This window comes from Aethalodelphis obliquidens, unplaced genomic scaffold (genome assembly GCF_003676395.1).
Source record: "Aethalodelphis obliquidens isolate GAN/ISIS:26980383/991018 unplaced genomic scaffold, ASM367639v1 scaffold2, whole genome shotgun sequence".
NCBI lineage: Eukaryota > Metazoa > Chordata > Mammalia > Artiodactyla > Delphinidae > Aethalodelphis > Aethalodelphis obliquidens.
Window position 1 is genome coordinate 8,066,599 of NW_020837946.1, and position 15,498 is coordinate 8,082,096.

General features: G+C 51.3%; 1 protein-coding gene across 1 annotated transcript; it reads right to left on the reverse strand.

The window, feature by feature from the left end:
- Positions 1-501: 501 nt before the first annotated feature.
- TEX44 (testis expressed 44) lies at positions 502-1,564 on the reverse strand. Its single transcript, XM_027115680.1, is given in 3 exon segments — positions 502-734; positions 737-1,270; positions 1,513-1,564. Coding segments are annotated over 3 exon segments (819 nt in total).
- Positions 1,565-15,498: the final 13,934 nt, after the last annotated feature.

Consider the following 15,498-nt stretch of genomic DNA (forward strand, 5'->3'; position numbering starts at 1 on the left):
ATCCCATAACATCTTCATGGTGTGGGCTCGTTATTTGTTCTACAGAGGAGAGTTGCAGGTTCAGAGGGTGAAGGGATTGGCCCGTGGCCAGTTGCCACGCTGAGGTCTGAGCCCACACTGGTCTCATTCCCGGCTCTCAACCCCACACTCTCAATCCCACAATCAGAAAGCCTGGCTGGGTGTCCTGAGCCTGCTAAGCCAGTAGGCCCTGGGGAAGGACCAGATCTTACTTCCTCAGAAATGCACTTACCTGGTTAGAGGTCCAGCCAAGATCAATGTTTTCAGGTCTGAGCCCTGCAATGCCTGGCCTCCCAGGCCTGCCCAGGCCCTTCTCTTTCTGCACTTTGGCCCCCAGCCCATGAATGGGACAACCCGAGAAGCCCTCAGGGGACACCTTTCTGTTTCCAGAACACCCTAGCCCCCTCCTGTCCCTCCACCCTGTGTCTGCTGCACAGACAAGGTATGAGGCTGGCGCTTGGAAAATAAACGCTCGCCGGTGAGTTATTGCCCGGTCTGGGGAGAGCCGTCCAGGGTAGGGATGCGTGAGAGAGTAGGGCATGTGTGCTCCCGGGGTCTCGGGAGGCTGCCGAGCGCGGGGCCTCGTCCAAGTTGGGGCCGGCATGGGCCTGGCGTGGGGCGAGGTGGCATGGCCGAGAGGATGCCCTCTACGGTCCTCCGCTCCACCGGTTCCAGTATGTGGGTGACGGAGTGCAGGGCCGACTGGTCCCCACTGCCAGCCCGGAGGATGAGGCAGAGCTGGCACTCCCCAGGATGCTGGAGATGGAGTGCAGGCTGGGCCCCGTGTTGTGCAGCAGGTCTGTCACGGAGCCGTGGCCGGAGGCCAGAGTGCCCGTGGCCATGCCCATGGCAGTATCAGACCATACCAGGATGTCTGCCAGGGAGCTGATGGACCCCTCACCCCCGCCCAGCAAGCTGGTCATGGAGCGCATGTAGTTGTTCTCACTGGCCGTGGAGTCCAGGGGCCTCCTCTCCACGGCTGCCAGTCCGGGGCCCGGCGAGGCAGGGGCTGATGGCAAAGCATCAGTGCCAGGGTTCAAGGCCTCCTGACCCTCAGGTTTCTCCTCAACAGCTTCAGCAGCGTCAGCAGCCCGAGTGTCAAGCTGGTCATTGGTATCTGCTGTGCTCACGACGGGCTGAGCCTCCGCATTTGGCGGGGACTCTACCGCAGCGCTTGGGGTAGATGGAGCTAGTTCCTGTTCCCTGTCTTTCTGCACTGGGCTCTGGAAGCCCGTGGACCTGTGCAGGGCACCTGGGGCCAGGGGGGCAAGCAGGGCTGTGGGCTCCTGGGCTCCTGGGCATGCCCCGCGGCAGCCTCACGCTTGTCCTTGTCCCCAGACGCTGACGTGGCCCCCAAGGTGGCTGGCTTGGAAGCCCGACCTACATCCTGCTGTTCAGCCGATGCTGCAGTGTCGTGAGCCGTTGGGACATCTGCAAGGAGGGGGACCTGGCTTTGGGACCGCACTGTTGGGATGTCTGTACACCTGCTGTCACCATGTGTGGGGATGCTGGAGGCTCTGGCCTCTCCCGAGGGCGTGGTGGTCATCTAGGCCCTCTGTCACTTGTGCTGGTTGAGGGAGTGGCCATGGCCCCACTGGGCTGAGTTGTCCAGGTGGTGAGGTCACGGGGGGCTGTTGAAGCTGGCGATGTCACAGGCACCTGCACAGCAAGGGTCCTGAGCCTCCGGAGAGGCTGCACTAGCAGGCTGAGTCTATGGGACTATTCGTAGCCAAGTCTGCGGGTATCTAAGGAGAGAGAGGCAAACGTCTTGGAAAAGCATGGAGGTTATATACAGGTGCAGGGCCCACAAGGAATCTGGATGGCTGTGACTCTGATGAAAGAGAATGGGCTGCGGGTGTTGATTTATAATAACTGTTATAAGGGACCACTCCCAGCACCTCTCTGTCCACGCTGGTGACTGATTTGGCCAGTCTTTCTGCAGAGACAGTTTCGCAGCAGTGGTGAGTAGGAACAAGTGAAGGCTAAGGGCCTGGGCAGCTCCCAGCCCTGACTGTCTTTGGTTGTGGGGAGTTACAGACTGAATGTTTGTGTCCCACCCCAAAATTTATATGTTGAAAGCTAATCCGCAATGTAATAGTATTTGGAGGTGGGGCCTTTGGGAAGTGATTAAGTCATGAGGGTAGAGCCCTCATGAATGGGATTAACACCCTTATAAAAGGGACAGCACAGAGCTCCCCGGCCCCCTCCTCCACGTGAAATGCAGCGAGAAGACTGCTATCTATTAACCAGGAAGCAGGTCCTCACTGGACACTGACTCTGCAGCCCAAATGAGCTAAGACAGAGTTTTACCCTGTGACTCAGGATAAACAGTCTCCATCTTCTCCCTGTTTAACTAGGCTGGGAGGGCAGAGAACAACAAAAGATCTGTAAACCCTCGAGTATTCTTTGGAAACCCGTAGACCCAGATAAACCTACTTGCGCTCTTCGTTAAGAAGGTGGTTGGAGTGAAGTTTCTAGTCTGTTGTGTCTGTGCTTCCCTTGGGGGTTATCAGCTAACATTTCGTGCCTGCTTATCATGGGCAGGAGAAGGAGCTAAACATCTAATCCTTCCAACTACCCCGTCGCCTCTAGGTAGGTGCGGATCCATTATTATATCCATTTTATACACGGGGAAGCTTAGCCTCAGAGGGAATAAGTGACTTATTCAAAGGCACACTATTAATAAGCACTGAATCTGGGATTTGAACCTTGTCTGGCTTCAGAAGTCAAGCTCTCCAGCACTATTTTACACCCAGAAGGGATATTAAAATATTGAATGACTGGCGTGCTAAGGATACTGGCTAATGCAGAGAGAGGCCTGCCATAATCCCACCACATCAGTAGGTAACAGTTGCTGTCACTTCTCCCAGCACCAGGCTCGATGCTCAATAAGTATTTCTTCTCCCCATGTATGCTCTGTGGCCATCTCAGAGGTCACAGGGCAAACCCAATTTTGTTGGGGTGGGACAACCCTGTACTTTGTGAAAGAATCATGGAGAAGACTGCTCGTTGCTCATTTGAGTAGCCCTTCTTCTTTAGGATCAGAAACCCAGTTTTATTCAGGGTGGCTATGTGCTTTGACAAAGAATATACTTCCCGGTCTCTCTTGCAGCTAGGTAAGATCTTCTGGCCGATGAGATGTAAGCAGAAAGTATTGAGAGGAACTTTAGAAAGGGTCCTTCAAAGATCAGAACACCTTTTTGCTCTTTCCCCTTTGTCATCCTGTTATCAAGAATGTGAAGGCTGGAGCACCAGCAGCCATCTCGATACATGAGGTAACCTTGAGGTTGCAGGGACACACGAAGTGCACACAATTTGTGGAGCACAAAGATAGAAGGGATCTGGGCCCCGTGGTTAGAGATGCCACACCAGCCACCAGGCTGTTGCTGTCCTCCAGAATTCCTTTACATGAGGGAAAATAATCACATATATGCTCAAACTATTGTTCTTTTGGGTCTTCTATTATATGCAGCTAAAGTTAATCCTTATCCAGTTCCCAGTTATGAGATTCCTGTCAGGTGGTTGTTCAGTGTTTTTTTGGATATCTTCTTGTGCTAAAAATCAAGGTCGGCATACTCCATTGAGTACCTGGCACTGTACAGGTGTTATTTTCCCACTTTTCAGGTGAGGAAACTGAGACTTAGAGAAACTAAGTACACAGCAAGTTCTTGATGTCACCTAATGGTCAGCCTGTGACCCGCTACAACCATCAGGCACTCTTTTTTTTTTTTTTTTGGCGGTACGTGGGCCTCTCACTGTTGTGGCCCCTCCCGTTGCGGAGCACAGGCTCCGGACACGCAGGCTCAGCGGCCATGGCTCACGGGCCCAGCCGCTCCGCGGCATGTGGGATCTTCCCGGACCGGGGCACAAACCCGCGTCCCCTGCATCGGCAGGCGGACTCTCAACCACTGCGCCACCAGCGAAGCCGCATCAGGCACTCTTCATAGGCACTTAAGTCAAACTCCTTGTCCTCACCTTCCATTTGGAATTCGGGTTTTGATTCTACATGTTGCACTTTACACTCACCCTTGTTAAGTTTCACATGTCTTAAAGATCTGTGCTGAGGAAAGACAGGAGAATAAAGAGGGATTCATGTCAGAAAGCAGAGAGGATTATTAAAATTTGGGGACAAAAATATTGTCTGTTTATAAATAAATATTAAATACTATTGGTGTAGAACATAATGTATATTCTGTTGTTACCTGAAATATACATATATACACACAGTTATAAAAGAAACTGTATCTAAAAGAGCTTTTTTTCTTAGTTCAGTTCAAAAATTGCCTGCCTTTGTTACGTAGCGTTTGGAAGAGGAAATTCGTCTCAAAAAATTTGTCTTTGATTTCTTTTCAACTCCTGTCTCATAGAGACAATGACGCTCCTATTAAATAGACATTCTTATTTTAGGGTCAACCCAGCTTATGGAGTATTATGTCACTGTATAAAGCTTACATAGACACATGGCAAAATGCTTGTATATAATGTCACCCTAAACCCAGGATATGATATTTAATGTGCACTATGTAGATGTGTTAGTACTCTCAGCTGGAAGGAATGGAAATCAACTCAAACTGGTGTGAGCGAAAATAACCCAAATAAAGAAATTTCTTGGTTCACAGAAACCTAAAGTCGAAGGGAAAGTTTCTGCACAGAGTTCAGTGATGCCGTCAAGATTCAGGCTTCTCTCTCCCTCTCTTGGTTCTGCTTTCTCACTGATGTAGATTTCTGGGAAGATTCCTCTGGGTGCAGGCTGCTAGCAGCTTCAGGCCAGTGCAGACACCTTGGTCCTCACTAGTTACGGCAGACCTCAGGCCCTGAGTCTCATGGGTTCCCGTGGCCTTCTCTGAAGAAATCTATACAGCTTGGGACCAAACCCTGGTTGGTCAGGCCTGGAATGGGGCATGGGGTCAGCTCCACTGAAACATAAGGCCTGTAAGCGGTAGTCAAGTTGGTCCCCAAAGGAAATTGGGGTGCTGTTACCAAAAGAAGGCAAAAAGGATGCTGGGCAGGAAACACAGACAAAACCTGCTCTATGATGATTACAGATATTTAAAGAAAATCTATCTATTGGGGAAAAGCATGGCAGGAAATAAGCCCAGAAGAGATTCTGATTATTGTAACAAATCAGAAAATACATATAAGCAAAAATAAGTAAATAATGGAGTTCCCTGGTAGTCCAGTGGTTAAGACTCCATGCTTCCACTGCAGGGGGCGTGGGTTCGATCCCTTGTCGGGGAACTAATATCCCACATAACGTGTGGCCAAAAGAATATTAAAGAAAAAATGTAAATAACAGTAAAAATAAAAATCACCCTAAGCAATACGGTGGACCGAATGAGTGGGAAGCCTGTTACCCCAGCACACTCACTTTTATACACACACACACACTCACACACACTCACACACACATTCATATACACTCCCATCCTTCTAACACATGGAAATGCTGGGTAATAACACAGCCCACAGTGGGTTAAATGGATAGCTAAGCTACAAAACATGGGAGGTTCCCAGGCTCCAGAAAGGATAGAAGGACTGGGCTGGATGTAGGGTGAGGTCAGGGGTCGAGGACTTTCTAATGTCCTTGTCAGGACTGCTGCTGTGGCCCTGGGCAGGCCTCCCCATCAGTGGGGAGAGCTCCTACAAAGCTCTGCCCATGAGCCAGAGACAATCAAGGCTGCCTGCTCAGCCCAGCTCTGAGTGGGCGTTAAACTCCCACCATAGGAGGAAGCTTCTACCTGATGCGGTGTCCGGGCGTCGCAGTCAGTGCAGGACAGGCCAACCCGGCGCATCTCTTCCCAACTCCACACTCAGTGACGGCAGATTGGTAGCTTAACATCTGCCCGGGTGGGATTTTTAAAAAATTTTTTATTGGAGTATAGTTGATTTACAGTGTTGTGTTAGTTTCAGGTGTACGGCAAAGTGAATCAGTTATATATATATCTTCATTCTTTTTCAGATTCTTTTCCCATATAGGTTATTTCAGAATATTGAGTAGAGTTCCCTGTCCTATACAGTAGGTCTCTGTTAGTTATCTATTTTATACATACTTTACATGTATTTTATACTATATTTTATATATAGTGTGTATATGTTAATCTCAATCTCCCAATCCATTACTTTCCTGGGTGGGATTATCTACACCACAGAAAGTGGCTACAAATCCGGGCTTTGTTCCTCTGCAGTAAATTGGTTGTTTACCCGCATCCCCACTGTACCTGATTACGCTCTGTTTCCCCGACAGGGAGGCTGTCTGCCCTGCCTTCCCATGGGAGCTACACTTAGGGTTCCTTTCAAGGCCACGCTCCATGATTCCCCAGAGTCCCACACAGCAAGGCAACTGGTGTGGAGCTGGAGCTGAGCTGCCCGGGTTTAAATCCTGCTGTTGCTATACCTAGCTGTGTAACCTACGGCAAGTTACTTCACACCTGTTCCTCAGTTCCCCCATCTGGGAAATGGGGATAATAAGAGTCCTTACCTGTGGTATAATGAAAAATATATACTTGCTCCTTGTCCTAGGTTTCTGGCACAGAGCTCCTAAAACCTTTGGAATATCCCGATGGGAGTGTCTTGTGTTATTCATAACTTTTGACCATACCTGAGTTTATGCTAATGAGGTGACTAGGGAGCTTCAGGATGGGATCTGGTCACCAGAGGAGCCAGTCGTGTAGTTACAGGGTTGGAACTTTCAGCCCCATCCCCACAATTCTGAGCAGGGAGAGGGGCTGGAGGTGGAGTGAATTAATCATCAATGATTGATTCAATCCTACCTATATAATGAAACTTTAAAAAAATTTATTTAATTTATTTATTTTTGGCTGCGCTGGATCTTTGTTGCTGCGCGTGGGCTTTCTCTAGTTGCATCGAGCGGGGGCTACTCTTTGTTGTGATGTGCGGGCTTCTCACTGCAGTGGCTTTTCGTTGCGGAGCACGGGCTCTAGGCACGCGGGCTTCAGTAGTTGCAACACGCGGGCTCTAGAGTGCAGGCTCAGTAGTTGTGGCACACAGGCTTAGTTGCTCCGTGGCATGTGGGATCTTCCCAGACCAGGGATCGAACCTGTGACCCCTGCATTGGCAAGCGGATTCTTAACCACTGAGCCACCAGGGAAGTCCCCATAATGAAACTTTGATAAAAAACAACAACATGGGGCTTCCCTGGTGGCACAGTGGTTAAGAATCTGCCTGCTGATGCAGGGCACGCGGGTTCGTGCCCCGGTCCGGGAAGATCCCACGTGCCGCAGAGCGGCTGGGACCGTGAGCCATGGCTGCTGGGCCTGCGCTTCCGGAGCCTGTGCTCCGCAACGGAGGGGCCACAACAGTGAGAGGCCCACGTACCGCAAAAAAAAACCCCAAAACAACAAGAGCAAGGAAGGTCCTGGTTTGGTGAACACATCCTGGTTTGGTGCACAGCGAGTGTGAGCATCCTGACTCCACAGGGACAGGAGCTCCCACACTCGGGAGCCTTCCTCACCTCACCCTGTGCGCCTTCATCTGGCTGTTCATTTGTGTCTTTTGTAATAAATCTCGTCCTAAGTGCAGCGTCTTCCTTAGTTCTGTGAGTCGTTGTATTGAACCTGAGGTGGGCCTGGCAGAAGTGCAGTCGTCTGGGGACCCCATTGGCAGCTGGTGCCTGAAATGGGGGCAGTCTCGCAGGATTGAGCCCCTAACACATGGGGTCAGTGTTGACTCTGGTTAGCGTCAGAACTGAACTGGAATCTTGGCCATCCAGTTGGGGTCGGCCCAACAGCACTGGTGCCCGAATGTGGGGAGAGATACAGCTCTTGGGCAGCGTGGTCTGGGGAGTGTTAGACAGCGTGCATGACGGCAGTGATGCCTTCTGTTTTCGACAAGCTGCTTGCTGTCAGGGGCTCCTGGATCATTTGCCCTTTCAAGGGTCTCTTCACCAAGTGAGCCCAAGATTCCCTTGGAGGGGACAACTGCTTACGGTGACCCCGAAGTCATTTCCCAGACTTCACTCACTAGAAATTCAGCCCCTGCCCCACGAGTAATATTATTGTAGTTGCTGCAGTGAATGAATAATTCACTTGCTGGTGGGGCACCTGCAAGAGTGCTCTAGGCAATGGCCCTTTCACCAGGTTCCCGGGGGATTCTGGCAGTGTCTCCCAGTGCCTGTCCCCTTTGAGACTGGCTCGCCCTAGACCCTCTGCTGCACTAGCAGGTGGGTGATGGGAAGCATAGATCTGGAGTACCCATAGTTAGGAGGATGCATAGTGGGGTTGAGGGTCCGGCCCCAGTCCAGCTCTGAGATTGGGTCCTGATGGTCTAAGCCATTTCCCTGAGGGCTCACTGGATCAGGCACAGGCCTTCCTGCAATGCTGGCCATGGAGTCATGAGAGCCAGTGATCTGCCAGGACCTCTGGGAGGTTCTCATTAAGAGACACGGGAAGGGGCTTCCCTGGTGGCGCAGTGGTTGAGAGTCCACCTGCCGATGCAGGGGACGCGGGTTTGTGCCCCGGTCCGGGAAGATCCCACGTGCCGCGGAACGGCTGGGCCCATGAGCCATGGCCGCTGAGCCTGCGCGTCCGGAGCCTGTGCTCCGCAACGGGAGAGGCCATGACAGTGAGAGGCCCGCGTACCGCAAAAAAAAAAAAAAAAAGAGACACAGGAAGATGTGGTCCTGCTCTGCTCTTGTAGGTGAACATATTTAGTTGGGCCTCTTAGGACCACGAGGGCACCTGGCCTGAGAAAAATCCTCACACGGAGAATGGTGGAGCTGGGATCAAAGGAAGGTAGGGCACAGCGTTGATCAAACTGTACCTGCAGTCACTCAGCCACCAGATTTCCTGTGATGGGAGGTGATTTGTTTCCAAGATGTTTCAGCAAATTGAGTCAGGGCTTTCCATTACAAACAACCGAAGGTACCTTAAGGAATAGCAGCCTATTCCTTAAGGTAAGTCATCCAGGGCACCTGAGCCATGGAGGCCCCACCATCCTATCCCTTCAGAGCACCCTGGGTCCTCTGACCACGATGGCCACTGCTCCTGTGTCACCTCCCTCGTGCCTGGGCTTCAGACCTCTCCATCGTAAGCAGAAATCACTCCACAGGGTCCCTCCTACGCCCTCCCTTGGATCCCTCCCTGGCACTGGCACTCAGCTAAAGCCGTCACAGTGGAGGAAGCGCTGCATGGCTTCTCATCAAAAGAAGCAAAAATTGGGACTTCCCTGGTGGTCCAGTGGCTAAGACCCCAAAGCAGGGGACCAGGCTTTGATCCCTGTCAGGGAACTAGATCCCACATGCATGCCTCAACTAAAGATTCCGCATGCCACAACCAAGACCCAGCACAGCCAGATAAATAAATATTTAAAACAACCACAAAAAAAGCAAAAGTTGTTTTTTCTCCCCCAGCGTCTACACTAATGAGCAGATGGGAATTCCCTGGCAGTCCAGTGGTTAGGACTCTGCGCTTTCACTGCTGTGGGCCTGGGGTTCAATCCCTGGTTGGGGAACTAAGATCCTGCAAGCCTTGCTGCAGGGGCAAAAAAAAAAAAAAAAAAAAAAACAGAGAGAGAGAGATACACTAATGAGCAGAAAACTATAAACAAATCCAGCCAATGGGCATCTGTAGTGGGATGAATTGTGACCCCACCCCCCAAAAGATATGTCTATATCTTAACCTCTGGAACCTATGAATGTGATCTCATTTGGAAGAGTCTTTGCAGACATAATTATGGTCTTGAGATCATCTGGAATTAGGGTGGCTCCGAAGTCCAATGATTAGTGTGTTTAGAAGAGAGGAGGAGAGTCTTAATTGTGTTTCCTTAGATTCTGTGTGTCTACTTGGCATCCGTTCATCACCAGGCCAAACTATCGACCGAAGAATTTACCTCTCTCCTGCAAGTCAGCTCGCCTGGGACTCTCCTCTCCTAGCAGGCAGGCTGATTCAAAGCCTCTTATCTGACTCTCACCCAGCAAGCCCATGTTGCCCCTGCCCTAAGTCATCCCAGGGCCAGGTACCAGGCAGCTATAGATCACCCCTGCAGCCGAAAGCCCGCTGGAATTACTCACACCAGCCAATCCTAAACTGTTAACTCTGCCTCGCCTTCCCCACAGGAACTCCAGTAAAGGCTCTGCCCGTGGCTTCGCCTCACTCCTTGCCTTCTGCGTGCCAACACGCTGACGTTTCCAGTGTGTCCTGTGTGGTGGGGCAGGCCCCTTCCCTCAGGACATGTAATACATTCTTCTTTCAATGACGTGGACCTCTCGGTGTCACCATTCAGTCACTTCCATAAATTAAAATCCCGTGGGTGTGAATGACACGATAAGGGAGAAGGAGAAGGGAGAGGACACAGATACAGGGAAGAGGGCCACGTGAAGATGGAGGCAGAGACCAGAGTGATGAAAGTCAAGGAAGGCCTGGCGACCCCAGAAAGGAAGAGGCCCTCGCCCGGAGCCTTCGGGGGGAATGCGGCCTGGCTGACACCTTGATTTCAGACTTGGGGCCTCCGAAACTATGAGAGAATAACTCTCTGTGGTTGTCAGGCACCCAGTACTGTTACCCCATTATACAGATGAAGAAACTGCAGCTCAGACAGGGGAAGAGCTGGGGTGTGAGCCAGGCTTTCTGGCCCAAGCCCACGCTCTTAACCACTGCATGATCGTGACATTGAGGAGCCAGCGCCCCGGTCTGCTCTGAACAGAGCAGGTCAGAACTTTGTTCCCATAGATCTGTGTGATCATATCTGGGGCAGCACCCCTCACCCGCTGCCCCTGTACCTGATGTTGCCACTGGCTTTCTTGCTTGCTTTCTTTCTTTTTATAAAATCACCTTTATTTATTTGGCTGCACCGGGTCTTAGTTGTGGCAAGCGGGCTCTAGTTCCCTGACCAGGGATGGAACTCAGGCCCTCTGCATTGGGAGCGCTCAGTCTTAACCACTGGACCCCCAGGGACGTCCCCTACTGGCTTTCTACACTTGCGGTGATGAGCACGCGTTAGCATGGTCACTGCTCTAGCTGCTGCCACCTTGTGGTGGCCACTGGGATTGGGCCGCTCCCCAGCCTTCCGCAGCTGCTCCCAGGAGCGTGTGCCTGGAGTCTTCCGGAGCCCTGCAGCCCTGCGTACACATGTACCCCGGAGCCCTGTGCAGGATGAGGGTGGTGCCCGTGGCCTCTGCCCGCCAGTGAGGCCACTTGGGCCTGAGTCTTTGACGGCTGCTCCTCGGGCGGGGTGCTCCGTCCCAACTCTCGCTCCCAGGGCAGCCCCTCTAAGGGGAGACTCCAGATTCTGTGTCTTCCCAGAACTCCGGCTTCCTCCATTCAAGACACTTAAGGACTCAGTGCAACCTGGGCTCCATCAGCAGGTGGCAGGGGATTCTACTTAGAAGCTACACTGGATTCGCTTGGGAGAAGCAGGTTAATAAGGCCCATAGGGTGGGGGCTGAGACCCCAAAGGCATTCTCAAATGACAAAGGATGTTGCTACCCTGCTTTCTAGGAGGTGGATGCTGTTACCCAGAGAGGAGAGCCTGAGTCTGGAAAGAGCTGGGTTTGGGCCAGGGGCCCTACAGCCCAGCTGCTCTGCGGGAGAGAAGGGGTAAGGGGTTGGAGGTTCCTCGGCTGCAGTGAGAAGGGGAGAAAGGTCAGGTCTCTCTGGGGATGGAGTGGATGAGGCTTGGGGTGAACAGAAATATCTAGAGGGAATGTTTAAATTGTTTGTGTTGAGGTCTCCAAGGTAAAGCACATCAAATCCTCCACATCAAAAATCCCACCTTGTTTGCTAGTGGTTTTGTGTGAATTCCGGCAGCCAGGGAACTGCAGCCCCGGGGGAGGGTTTTCTCCTGTAGGCTGACTTGGAGCAGACTGCCCTGGGGACAGCGCAGGACACTGTGGAGGGCTGAGTTACAAAATGGCGCTGGGACAATTGGTTAACTGCTGGAAAAGCATTGGGTTAGTTTCTCAGTTTCACTTAAAGAGGTAACTACAAAGAAAGGAAGACAGAGAGAGGTCATAAGTAAACTGAAAACACTTGATTTGGGGAAGAAGTACTTTCTTTTTTTTTTTTTTAATTTTATTTATTTATTTATTTTTGGCTGTGTTGGGTCTTCATTGCTGCACTGGGCTTTCTCTAGTTGCGGCGTGCAGGGGCTACTCTTCGTTGCAGTGCGCGGGCTTCTCATTGCGGTGGCTTCTCTTGTTGCGGAGCCTGGGCTCTAGGCGTGCAGGCTTCAGTAGTTGTGGCTCACGGTCTTAGTCGCTCCACAGCATATGGGATCTTCTCGGACCAGGGATCGAACCCGTGTTCCCTGCACTGGCAGGTGGATTCTTAACCACTGCACCACCAGGGAAGTCCCAAGAAGTACTTTCTAAATATAAAAGCCAGTAAAGAAATTCCAAGGTGGAAAAATCGACGTAGGTCAAAAAACAATCTAAAAATTTTAAGAACAAACCACAAACGGAAAAAAAGTTTGCTACAGATACCACAGAGGGTTAATATCTATACTATATAAAGATCCCAAACAGATTGATAAGACACCATTGTATTCCAAATAACACAATAGGCAAAGAATGAGAACAGACCATTCACCAAAGAAATGTAAATAGCTAATAACCATGGGACAATATTCAAAAGTACTAGTGGTCAAAGAAATACCAGATAAAAAAAACAAGATAGGGACTTCCCTGGTGGTCCAGTGGTTAAGACTCCACGCTCCCAATGCCGGGGGCCCAGATTCGATCCCTGGTCAGGGAACTAGATCCCGCATGCCACAACTAAAGATCCCACACGTGGCAACTAAGATCCTGCCTGCTGCAGCAAAACCCGGCGCAGCCAAATAAATAAATAAATATTAAAAAAACCCCAAACAAACGAGGTATCTTTTGGTAGTGGGATTGTAAGTGACTTAAATTTTTTTTTTTTGGCCAACTGCATTTTCTGGTGTTTCTCTAGTAACATCTAGTACTTGCATTAAGAAAAGATTCTAGAAGTTAAAAGCACGTGGTTCGGTTAAATAACGAATGAGTAGCCACTATCAGAGGCTTTCAGCTGTGGTGGGTCATGAGCAAGTTTTTTCTTTCAAGCTTTTGTGCATTTTAAAATTTGTACAATTCCCTTGACCTTTCAACAACGAGTAAATATTACTGGATGCATTAGAACAAATTTGCAAGTTAAAGTAAATTCCTTCTCCCTAACCTTCCAGAAGCCTGGGCCCTGTATGCAAATCGGATTCCTGGGGCCACCCAAACACCCACTCTGAGTGGGAAGGCAACTGAACTGAGAGGGCATCTCTCCCACCTCCATCTCCAACACAAAGGGGTGCTTCAGCCCCCCACACACCACACACTCCCCCCTTGGACTGCCCCAGCCCTTTGGATGCCTTTTCTAGTCCGGCCCCCCTCTTCAGGGTCCACCCTGGTGTCTCCCTACCCTCAGGTTTGGCCTGCTGGCTGCTATGAGAGGACTCAAGCCCCTCAGAGGCCTGGTTGGTGGCAGTGCAGTGGCCTGAGGGGGCCCTGAGGGGACTCTGGGGCAGACCAGCATCGAGAGGCTGGAATTCACACCATTATCCCTCTGCCCATGTGTCCTTCTATCCGTCCTTCTTATATTCCTCCTGGGTGTCTGTACTTCAGAATGTGACTATATTAGGAGATTGGGCCTTTAAAGAGGTCGTTAAGTTAGCAGGGGATCATTAGGGTGAGGCTTAACTCAATATGATGGGTGTCCTTTTAAGAAGAGGAAATGTGGACCCAGGCACACATACTGGGAGAACGCCATGCGAACGTGAAGACAGCCATCCACAAACCAAGGAGAGCAGCTGGGGACAGCGCCTTTCTTCACAACCCTCAGATGGAGTAAACACTGCCAACATCTGGATTACTGACTTTTGCCTCCAGAACTGTGAGAAAACACACTTCTGTTGTTTAAGCACCGCCAAACCTGTGTACTGTGTTCCGGCAGCCTGAGCGGCTGGATACAGTGCTCTCGAGCACAGGATTAGACCCTCGAATAGAATCACAAAGAGGTAAAAGACAGGTGTCTACCTGCAGAAAATGTACCGTCCCATATGTGAGACAAGTCACAAATCTGTGGTCACAACGTGGCCTAGTGGGCCCAGTGCACATTCCCCAAAGTGTGTGAGTTCCCAGCACACTCCCCAAAGTGTGAGTTCCCAGCACATTCCGCAAAGTGTGTGAGTTCCCAGCACACTCCCCAAAGTGTGAGTTCCCAGCATACTCCCCAAAGTGTGAGTTCCCAGCACATTCCGCAAAGTGTGTGAGTTCCCAGCACACTCCCCAAAGTGTGAGTTCCCAGCACATTCCCCAAAGTGTGAGTTCCCAGCACATTCCCCAAAGTGTGTGAGTTCCCAGGATTTGGAAGGACTAAACAGGGCCGCTAGAGGCCAAACCATGGCGGTGGGGCCACGGGGTTTTGCCCTCAGTTTCCCCAGCTCCCTCCCAGCTCCTGAGATCTGCTAGTCACCTATGGTGTGTTGGGGGGGCGCTGGCGTGGGTGCAGAGCCTCGGGCACCTCCTGCTCGCAGCTGTGACTCTGCACGGAGCCAGCTTTGCTCCATCCCTGGGGCATCCTATAGATGGTTGACCCGTTTGGATGGTCTGTGCGTCCCAGGGCTGGGACTCACTGCTGTTCCTTCTCTCCTCCCACCAGGGCCCCCTCAACACAAGAAAGAGTGGGGAGAGGGGTTCTTCCACCTCAGGTGGGTTTCCAGAAAGTTATTGCTCTAAGGAAGTTACTCACTGAGGCTTAGCTCTGAACTAGTGGTTTTAACGTCCTTAGTCAGGAAGGAACAATTTGGAGAAGTGATGAAAGGTTTGGGCCCTTCCCCAGAAAACTGCACATGCACAGGTGCCCTGAGCCCCACCTCTAAGATTGGAGCTGTGTCTGGTTTTTGCATTCCAGGGACCAGCAGACCCCTAAAATTCACCTGCCAAGTGGCTTGTAGGTCCAGAGTTATGCACAAGTGGAGGGGAGGGTGGTCAGGGATGCAATCCAGGTGGAAGACACCAAGGCAGCAAGAGGACGCCCTGTGGAGAAGCAGTGGGAACACCCTGGCTCATCCCAGAAGGAAGGCCCTCCCTGGAGGCAGAAGGTGTCACTTTCTCCTGGAGGCCGAGGAAGTGGTGGCGGGTTCTGGGCAGGAGACAGGCATGGAGGAAGTGGGCTTTGGAAAGGTTTGGGGAAGAAGCCTCTAGAAGCACAGCCCTGTAAGAGCATGCCTGTCACATTGCTGCGTGAATGAGCACTGTGTTGTGCAAACATTCCCCAGAAAGACAGGCTCTGTCTTCCAGAACAAAGCAGGAAGAGCAGAGCCGGAGGCCCAGTCGGGTTTGTGCTTAAACAACAGAACGGAGAGTCTCCACCTGTCCCAGACAGGAATGTATTCACGGAGGACGGTCAGCAAGGAGTTTAGGAAACGAGGACTTGGTGCGCCAGCGTCATCAAGGGGAGCGTGTGATGTATCCCCTGGAGGGGAGGGACCGCCAGCTTGCAGGTGCCTAGGCGGGTC